The sequence below is a fragment of the Girardinichthys multiradiatus genome, chromosome 18 (assembly GCF_021462225.1).
Source record: "Girardinichthys multiradiatus isolate DD_20200921_A chromosome 18, DD_fGirMul_XY1, whole genome shotgun sequence".
Taxonomy (NCBI): domain Eukaryota; kingdom Metazoa; phylum Chordata; class Actinopteri; order Cyprinodontiformes; family Goodeidae; genus Girardinichthys; species Girardinichthys multiradiatus.
Genome location: NC_061810.1, coordinates 49747277 through 49757704, shown reverse-complemented (window position 1 = coordinate 49757704; position 10428 = coordinate 49747277). Strand labels below are relative to the sequence as shown.

The 10428-nt window shown below is 42.6% G+C and overlaps 1 protein-coding gene across 3 annotated transcripts; it reads left to right on the top strand.

Annotated features, from left to right (window-relative positions):
* The first annotated feature begins 1198 nt into the window (after positions 1-1198).
* Positions 1199-9472, top strand: gpr171 (G protein-coupled receptor 171). 3 transcript variants are annotated; one of them, XM_047392125.1, is made up of 6 exons: positions 1199-1347; positions 5231-5303; positions 5384-5572; positions 7104-7313; positions 7398-7526; positions 8524-9472. In XM_047392125.1, the coding sequence occupies exons 3-6, from the start codon at positions 5405-5407 to the stop codon at positions 9046-9048; spliced, it is 1032 nt and encodes a 343-aa protein (XP_047248081.1). In that variant the 5' UTR covers positions 1199-1347; positions 5231-5303; positions 5384-5404; the 3' UTR covers positions 9049-9472. The 3 variants fall into 3 exon arrangements, with proteins under 3 accessions (XP_047248081.1, XP_047248079.1, XP_047248080.1); XM_047392123.1 differs by having other exon boundaries at positions 7101-7313; XM_047392124.1 differs by having other exon boundaries at positions 1208-1361; positions 7101-7313.
* The last annotated feature ends 956 nt before the right edge of the window (positions 9473-10428 follow it).

Below are 10428 nucleotides of genomic sequence, written 5' to 3'. Positions count from 1 at the left end.
AATATAAACACTAAAGTAAACCAGTAGGTAGAACATGAACAAATAAACGGAGAAAAGCACCGAACAATGAAATGACCAAACTGGACACACATGAAAACCAGAACAGAACATCAGTGGATCGGGACAAAACAAAAACATGACATCATTCGTTTTTAGGTAAATAATCCTATTATTAATCCCAGATATTTGATTTTTCCCCAGGCAGCAAGGTGGAGTCCTGGGTTTGAATCCTGGCCTGGGTTTTTCTGCGTGGAGTTTGCATGTTCTCTCTGTGCATGTGTGGGTTCTTTCTGGGTACTCCGGCTTCCTCCCACAGTCCAAAACATGACTGTTGGGTTGATTGGTCTTTTTAAATGATCCCTATGAGGGAAGTCTGCATCAGTCAAATGAATTTTAAAGTTTGTTTCAGTCACGTCCTTCCATAAAGTTTGCAGGGATTCTACATAAACCATACCTTGTAATTGAATCAGAATCTCTCAGGGTAGTTGAATTATTTTTGCCAATTGAACTCCTCTCTCTTTGTCATGGTAGTTTTAACGGATTTGACCCACATGCCGAACACACTCAGGAGACTTGATCTTGAGGTGAATCTTGAAATTTGTAGAGAATAGTTTGCTTACAGAAAGGAGCTGGAGGAAAATGACAGAGGTGGAAAACGATGCGGAGCCTGGGAGGTCGGTGGATGTTTGTTTGTTGAAGTTGGACTTGAATGGCTTGGATAAACACAGAGATTGTTCTGATATCAGTTTCAACATTCATTTGTAATTTAAGCACACAGTGAAGTTAAAATATAGCAGGAGCTCAATGAAAGAAGAAGACATGGTACACGAGGACAACTAGCGACCATGACAGGAACTACAACCGGACAGCGACAGGGTTGAAATGGAGGCAGAGATGTGAAGTTTCATAAAACTTTGAAACATGATGTTTTCCTACCAGCTCTTCAACTATCTGATAAATATGACATCATCATCATACAAACATCTGAGCAGAATTTTTTTTTCTCTCTGACATTTAAATAAAAGATTCTAAATCAGTCTGAAACTAAATATTCATCATGGAAAAACCTGAAGTGAGAGTGTGTGTGTGTGTGTGTGTGTGTGTGTGTGTGTGCCTGTGTGATGTGTGTGCGTCAGAGACAGGAGGCAGGGTTTGTGGTCACACTGACGACAGCAGCCTGCTGTGAAGAGACAGGAAAACACCTTCCATCAGTCTGCAGCTTCCGCGGGTTGGAGCACATGATCTGCCGCAGCACACCGAATCCTGCTCACCCTGCAGAGCCCAGGAGAACCGGGAAGCCAGGCCACATTCCCAGGGACCCAACACATGGTCTGAGAACCAAACACGGTATGGTACACCAGGTAAAAAAAAGGTCCATTTTAACCTGGTTCTGCCATGTTAAGAGAGCAGAATCAAAACTATCTGGGAAGTTTCACAATTAAACAGCTTACAAACAAGAAGAGGAAACATTAAACTAACTGATTAAACTATTAAACAACACAGGAAACATTAAGACAATCAGATCACTAAACTACTTCACCAGTGTGTGACTTTACTGGTTTAAGGGATGAAGATGTTTGATCTAACTGGACTTCAGCTGAGGTTAAACCCACTGACTGCATCTAACTGTCTGCAGCTGGAAGTTAGGTCTTTACGATGGGTTATCAGGACCATGGTAGCAAACTGTTGTAGAGATGATTGAGATGGGATGTGGTAGAATGAGTCAGATAGAAACAGGTTGTAAAGGGGGATGAGGATGATGAGGGGCTGAAAGGTGTTTCTACAGACTGATGAAGAGGCTGAGTGGAATATGTTGGAGCTTTAAACAGGGATTAGGAAGAGTGTGAAGATAGGTTTATACAGAGAGAAATGGTGATGAGTTGGATGAAGAGGGGTCCAAAAGAAGGATTAGGAAGATTAGTGTGAAGAGGGATGAAGACTTCAGTTTTATTTCCATGTGATGCTGTTGTCTCTCCTGCATTAGGTCCTACTTAGACTCTGATTAGATCTGATGTTTGTTTATGTGGTCTGTAAAATCTGCAGGATCTTGATTTGTCTTATTAAATCTCTTTGTGTTTGCAGAGGGTCACTTTCAGTGTGACGCTGGTCTCTGCTTGCTGGAACAGAAGCTCATTCTGGCTGATTTTCTGATTTTAATTGGTTTCCTTTCAGTCAGTCTCTTATTGTCCTCCTTTCTGGCCTCTGCAGCCTAAATGTTCTCTGCGCTGTGGAGCTCCTTGACATTTTTATGCTATTCTGTGTCACTTTGTGTCCCTTTAGTTCATTTACATCATGTTTGTGGCTGTTTTAATGAGCTTTCCAATATAAACCTTTAGCGTTTCAGCTGAAAACTTCCCTCAGCTTTTCCTATGTGTCATGGATCTGTGTAAGAATTTCTCTTCAGAGACAGTGATGGGATTTTTAGCTGGTTCTGGTAACTCAATCTAACGTCACTAAACCAGAGTTATGTTCATATTGTCCACTGATTTCATTGCTCTGTCACTTCCTGAGAAGCTGCTGGTTCATGGAACTCATCTCTGCCTGATCCTGCAAATCTGTCCAGGAAAAAGAAAACTGAGCTGATTCCTCTGTGGTTTAGTAATGAGCTCTGACCGATGAATAAACGGACAGTCCTGATGATGCATGAAATTTCCCCAGAAGCTGACTGTTTCCTTCTGTTTGCTTCAGAAACACCTCGGTTCTTGAAGGAACTCAGAGCCGAACATACAAGCCCACGTGTGTCTGAGGAGTTTTTATGCGACTTCTCTGAGCTAAAAGAGCGAGGCAGTGCTGGGAAATAGGACAGAATGAATGTTTTTCAGCTGCTTTTTGCTGCTGGTGACCTTTAACCCACGGCTGCCTGTGTTATACGGGGCAGCCTGCAGTAGAAACGCGTCAGTCAGTCCTGCTGGTGAAAAACATTGATTACCTGAGAGCAGAACGTGTTTCAGCTGCTATATTTAAAGGTTTACATGAACTTCAACTGTTGCATAAGAGACTAGATGTTTTTTTTTTACCTTTGACCACAGAGTTTTTATCTACATCCTGTCAGAAGCTTCACTCACTCCCCCCCTCAGTAAGAGTTGAAAAAGCTGATGGTGAATTCTGCTTGGTTTTATGTCTCTGTTTGCTTTTTACACACCATCTAAGCACCTTCATCTATTTGCAGAAGCTTTTTCTGTGCTGGAGGCCAGTGAAGATCTGACCTCATTTAGCTTTAGAAACCAGAGAACAGGAAGGTGTTCAGGAGTGTGAGGTTTGTGGAGACGTGATTATTGGTGCGAACGCTTTAGCTGCTTGATCTATTGGTTCTGCTCTGAATTGTTAGTTTATTCATTATCAGATGTAACGGATCATTTCTCGGGTCAGCTGTTCACACATTTTCATGTTGTTTAGCTGAAACTCCAGCTCCATATGGTTTAAACCGAACGAACTACAAAGACTTCAGGAATAACATCATGGTGAAGAAAGGAGAAGACAGTTTGCAGCTGGGAAGGTGCATTACTGTCAACCCATTTGATTTGAGGAAGTTACTATGGTTCATTCCAAGGTTACAAGGTTCCTGTTAGCAGAGCCAGTTTCATCAAACTGGAGTCAGCACGAGTCACCTAAACAGAACTCAAAGGCTTAATGGACCGGGGAAAAATGAGATCAATCCAACCTCACATGCACAACAACTATAAAACAAAAAACGAAGTCCACTTCATGATCCAGCAGAACCATCATCAGCAGTAACTATCAGCAGAACCTTTCAGACTGGTTTTAGTTTAATTCATTTTATTCATATGCAGCAAATTCACAACAAATGTCTATTGAAGGGACCTTGCATGACAAGCACATTTGATTTATACCAATAAATATATACTCAGTGCAAGTTGATGATGCAAGTTATTCAACAACAGAAGGCTAGCCAATTTTATTCTGTAGTTAATTTTGCAGCAAAGACAGAGCAGACAAGAAACACAGAAGCACTGATCCAGGAGTATTTTCTACGTTAAAGAAAAAGAGTTAATTGCAGCAGTAGCTCCCTTAGTGGCTCAATCCAGTAGAGAAACAGACTCTAACTCTAGCAGATAAGCTCTGAACCAGTAAGGATAAAAACGATTCGCAGAGCCGCAACAATACGTGTGACATCTATTGGAAGAAAACATTACGTCACTGGCAGCAACAGCTTAGCTGATGCCCCCGTAAAGAAAAGTTTTCACAGCTAAAAAGCCCAGGATTAACTTCTATAAAAAGAAAAACAAAACAGACAGAGTACAAGGGGTTAATAGAAGCAATAACAGCACATTTTACACAACTGGAGAGTAGTAGGAGAAAGTTACAGAGTGAGGAAAAGTGATTATTAGTGGATAACCTAAGCCACTCTAACTATAAGCTTTACCAAAAAGGAAAGTTTTAAGCCTAGCCTTAAAAGTAGACAGGGTGTCTGCCTCACGAACTAAAACTGGGAGCTGGTTCCACAGGAGAGGAGCCTGATAACTAAAGGATCTGCCTCCCATTCTAATTCTAGAGACTCTAGGAACCACCAGTAAACCTGCAGTCTGAGAACCAAGTGCTCTGTTAGGAACATATGGACCAATCAGATCTCTAATGTATGATGGAGCTAGATCATTAAGGGCTTTATATGTGAGGAGGAGAATTTTAAATTCTATTCTGGATTTAACAGGGAGCCAATGAAGGGAAGCTAAAATAGGAGAAATATGCTGCTGTATTTTGAACCATTGTTCTGTTGATGACCCAGTTTGGACCAAACATCTGCTGTAGGCTAGATGGTCTCATATTTGACTCTTGATATACAGAAATGGTAATGGTCCAGTCAATGACTGCATGGTGCTCAGATTCTGTGACTGCAAAAGAAGCCCAAACCATCATTCCTCCACCACCAGGAAGCTGGTATGAGGTGTTTGTGCTGATATCTTGTGTCAGACCAGCTCTGATTCCAACTTCTTTTGTTTTTATGCTACACATACTTTCTCCATCAAATGTTGATTTAACTTTTAGCACTTTGACTCACCTATAAGCTTCACATGAGAAAACTGACTAAGCTCCTGCTACATTGAGGTCCTCACAGTGATGATGAGCAGTTTATCCTCTTCAGTTAGTGAAAGACTTCCAGATGAGTTTTTAATATTTTACCCTTGTGTTCAATTGTTGTGGAATATACACTGATTTGGTGTCATCAAGCCCCTATCATCTTTGAAGCTGTAACAGTTGTGATCTCCTCCAGCTGAAAGCAAAGCTGCATGTGACTGAACAGAAGATCGATCTACAATCACAGCAGCCTCTGAGTTCAGCCGACAGTAAGCAGCAAACACACCTGCAACACGTCTGTTGTCTCTTCCTGTTTGTGGTCTTTATCATGAAACTCTGTGCGTTCCAGATTCAGACAGAGCTAATCAAGATGCTTCCCTCCTCCAACCACACATCAGGAGGAACTTCAGAGGAGAAACACTGCATCGTCAACAACCAAATGGGTCCCTTTACTGTCCTCTACATCCTCATCCTCACTGTAGGTCTGCCTGGAAACCTGCTGTCCGTGTGGAGCTTTATTCGAAGCAGCAGAACACAGGTGGGACTGCAGATTTTTTCAGATGTTTTAAAGCTCTAAACTTCATGTAACAAGTTCTGTCAGTGATATTTCTGCTGTGTTGTGAAACTAATTTCTCTATGAATGACTGCACTGTTATGTTAACGTCATGAATACCTCAACACCCTGACTTCCATCTACCTTTTATCTTTGTTCATCAACCAGAACTGGAATTGATTGTCTAATTTGGCAGATTTTACTCCAAATGGACAAAGTTTATAACATTTTGATCTGGAATACTGCAATAGCATTTAGAAAGATGATCATTTCCTTTCTGTCTGTTGCTGTTTAAACAAGCACTACTGCAGGTTTTAGCAGAACAAAAAACCTCAACCAGATCGAGACTTTAGTGCTTCATGGTGCTGTGAGTTTTTACCAACTTACTGATTTCTTCTCTACGTTTTTACAGAACTTACAGATTTTATATGAAAGATAACATCAGCAAATTAAAATCAGTTTTCAAATGATGATTTCATTTATTGAGGGTCTATCTGAACTAATCAGGTCTGGTATCAAAAAGTATTCACCCCCTGAACTTGATAGCTGCTTATTAGTACTCTTCCCACTTGGACCCACTCTGCTTTGCAGAATTGATTTAATTCTTACACGTTGGAGGGTTTTCAAGCCTGAACAGCCTGTTGAAGATCATGCCACAGCATCTGTGGCAGATTTAAATGTTTGCAGAAGTAGGGGTCCTTTATTCTTCTAATTTTTTTGACATTGAGCTGACAGGAAAGGGGTGGAGAGAGGGGGAAGACATGCAGCAAAGGTCACCTAGGTCGAACTCACAAGGACCCAAGCCTCTAAATATGGGTCCCTAAATATTTTATCCCTGCAGCACCGCCACTACCCTTTAGCAGAAGTCCGAAATTTGACTAAGTCACTGCAAAACCGTAATGAATTATTTTAGCCACTCAGATTTGGACTTGCTGATGTGCTTTGGATCAATATCCTGCTGCCAACGAAAGTGAGCTTGTGCTTAAGATCACAAACGGATGGTTGGACAATCTTCTTCCTGATTTTTGGTCCAATACCACCACACTACCACCACCATGTTTGACTGCTGTTAGTTTAACATCAGATGTGACGGGACCATCACCTTCTTAAAAGGTCCACTTTTGCCTCATCAGTCCACAGAGGATTGGGGATCATCAAAATGTTTTTTTGGTAAATGTGAGATGGACCTGTGTGTTCTTTTGGGTCATCAGTGGTTCTGGTCTTGGATCTTCACACAGGACAAGGTTGGTTTGCAGCTAAAACATTCTGTTTTTACCCAGGTTCTCTTGGTCTGATATTAATATTTGTTTCATGAACTAAAACATTTTAATGGGACAATAAATCAAAAACAGATCACAGTAATAAGAGGACACTGCACCTCCACTAAAGCAGAGCAGTTGCTGGCATGAAAGCAGATGTTTTGCAGATCTGTGGTTTCCGGCACTAGTGTTCATTATATGATCTTTATTCTGGCTGTTGGGCACTGTGTGAGAAATGTTTGGTTGTGTCTCAGCAGAGGCAGAGCACCAGCGTCTACCTGGTCAACCTGCTTATGGCCGACATCCTGCTGCTCTTTGCTCTTCCATTTAAGATCCTGAAGGACCTCGGGGCAGCACCGTGGAACCTCATGGTGTTCCACTGCCAGGCCAGTGCCGTCATCATATACATCAGTCTTTATGCATCCATCGCCTTCTTTGCCTTCATCATCGTAGACCGCTACCTGAAGGTAGAGTGGGTCATTCAGCAATCAGGAGCAGAGTCTGAGGATCTGTGTCCGTGATGATGGTATCGTGACTCTGTTCTGTTGCAGGACCGGCACACGGCACAGTCTCTGCGGCTGCAGGAGGCCGGCTTCGCCTGGCTGCTGTCGATGGTGGTCTGGATTCTGCTGCTGCTCATCATGGTGCCCAACATGGCCCTCCCCACAAAGGAGGTCCAGGTACTGTAATCCTACTAACTGAGCACATCAACTTCTGCTAATATCAGTGGGATAGATAGAAATAAGGTCTTTCTTTGGCAGAGAAGTCTATTGTAAGTTCAAAATGTTTGGCACCTGACCATCTGCACCACCAGCACAGTAGTTTGGGTCTGGACATCGGTCTTACAGCGTTGGAAGCAGCTGACAGCACCCTGACCATGGTGAAGGTGACGCCAGGTCTTTTGGATGGACTATGGGACAGGAACAGATATCTGTTTTTTTATTCAAAATAAGTCTGTGAAGAAAACAAAAATCTGTTGAATAAAGGTTTCAGTTGTCAGCAGTATTGGTCTTTGTCATGTTCTTTTGGCCTGGTTCTTCAGGGGGCCCAGGAGAACCCACCTCTGCCATCAAGTCAAGCCTCTGATGCTGAGGGGGTCAGGGTAGACCTGCTGTATTCATAACCCACTTCTGCTGCAGGGTGTCACTGTCTGGGTTCCTAGACCACTGTCTAGAGACCCAGCCTGGTTGTCCCCTTCATTTAATAGTGGGCATTTCTTACGTTTTTATCATTTTTTGCCCCTTAAATGATAGTGTTAAGGGTACTGTCATGGTTTCAGGATGATTTTGGTTCCTTTTTACAGTTGTTTGGTGTTGAGGAGCTGTTCGTTTGTATGTGTTTTATTTAAGTGATTTTGGTCTTGAACTGGTTGGTTCTTGTTTTAAATAGAGCCTCCTAATGTTCTCAGTTGTGTAGTTCCCAGTTCCTACTGGTGTAGTTCCCAGTTCCTACCAGTTTCTAGCTCTCAGTTAGCAGACCTACCTTCACCTCTCCCATATTTGTTCTTAAGATTTCAGAATCTACTGTTTTGCCTCGCTCATGTTTTCTGCTGGAAACGGTTTGATTCAGTCATTGAATCCAAACTTGTATCTGTAACTAGCATGATGTATTTATAACTAGGTTATTTATTTTATTTTGTGGCCTCTAAATCACAGTGCTTCTGCTTTCACCTTTCAGGTGGCGCAGTACCTCAGCTGTTCATCGTTAAAGCAGGACATCAGCCTCCACTGGCATGCTCTGACCGTTTTCCTCAACACGGCCCTGTTCCTCAACACCTCTGCCGCCGTGCTCATCTCCAGTGGCCTGGCCCTTAAAAGACTCCTGCGCAGTCGTGGCAACCCCAAACTGTGGTTCGATGCCAGGCGGGTGGTGCTGAGCATGACAGCCATGGCACTGGCCTACATGCTTAGCTTTGTCCCCTACCATGTGGTGCGGACGCCGTACACACTGGCCCAGACCAAAGTCATCAAGGACTGCCAGACCAAGAGGCAACTGTTTCTGGGGAAGGAGTCAACACTGTTTCTGAGCCTGATGCACGTCTGCCTTGACCCGTTGCTCTTCTTCAACCTCGACGCTCCATTTAGAGAAACAGTCAGGAGGCTATTTCCCTGCAGCAGAAACCAGGCTGTTGATGCAACGATGCAGAATGTGCAGGAAGTGATGCTGCAGAAAGTTCACGCAAAGCAGGATGCTGCAGTCTAATCACAATTATAAGAAGATATTGCAGAAACATGCAAATGCTCCAGGAGATCTTTCATCCAGTCCAGCCCAGACGGGATGTTTATGGAAAGGAAGACTGAATATGGACAGAGGCAGACTTACTTCTTCTCAACAGGTTCAACTGAACTGGAAACAGTCAAATGTCTTTAGTTTCAGAAAATACAAAAACCACAACTTCAGGAATGAACTGTTAATAAACATGGTGGGAGTTTTACCACATCTTCACTTTGCATTCATTAAACATTTAATCTGCTCAGTTCCTTTCAGGGAACCGACTCATCTCATAATGAGGGGCTTTAAAGGGGTTTAACTTATCTTTTTGTTATTTTTACAGTGGCTTGAAAAAGTATTCACACCCTCCCACTTTGCCTCCCAAGCTGGACTTAAAATAAATTATCTGACAGTTTGCAGCATTTCATTTACAAAACATTCTTACAACTTTGAAGATGTGTTATTTTTTTTTTTTGTGAAGCCAACAACAAATAGGACAAAATAACTGAAAACATCAGGGTGCATAACTGTTCACCCCTCTAAGGTCAGTACTTTGTAGAACCACCTTCTGGCTCGCCAGATCCTACCACTGGGACGTTGGCCCATTCTTCAAGGCGAAGCTGCTCCAGCTTCTTCATGTTGGATGGTTTTCACTTGTAAGCAGTGATCTTCAAGTCTAATCACAGATTGTCAGTAGGATTGAGGTCTGGACTTTAATTAGGCCATTTCCCCTTTAACCACTGTAGTGTTGCTCTAGCAGTATGCTTCCGGTTATTTTCCTGCTGGAAGGTGAACCTCCGTCCCAGTCTCAGATATCAGGCAGACTAACCTGGTTCTGCTCCAGAATATCCGTGTATTTAGCTCCATCTATCTTTCCCTCGACTCGGACCCGTTTCCCAGTCCCTGCTGCTGACAAACATCCCCACAGTATGATGCTGCCACCACCATGTTTCACTGTGGTGATGGTTTTCTTGGCGTGATGGGATGTGTTGGGTTTGAGCCAGACAGCGTTTTCATTGGTGGCTGAAAATGTCTGTCTCATCTTGTCACAATCCACCTGTTAGGTTTTGAGTTTGTGTTCTATTGGTTCTCTCTGCACTGCCATGTTCTTCAGTTGCTATTATTTCTGTTCATTTCAGGTTGATTAGATTCATCATTCATTCTTGTGTTGAGATTCTTAGATTCCTCTGTTAGATATTTTAGTTTCCTTGTGGATCGATTCTTCCCTGTTTATGTTCTTTGTTAGTTTCATTGTTTACTTCGATGTTTTGTTATTCCCCTGAAGTCCTTGCTCATCTATGTTAATCAACCTCCCTCCATCAGTTACCTTGTGTTCCTGGTCATTAGCTGCTTCATATTCCTCCTGAGTAG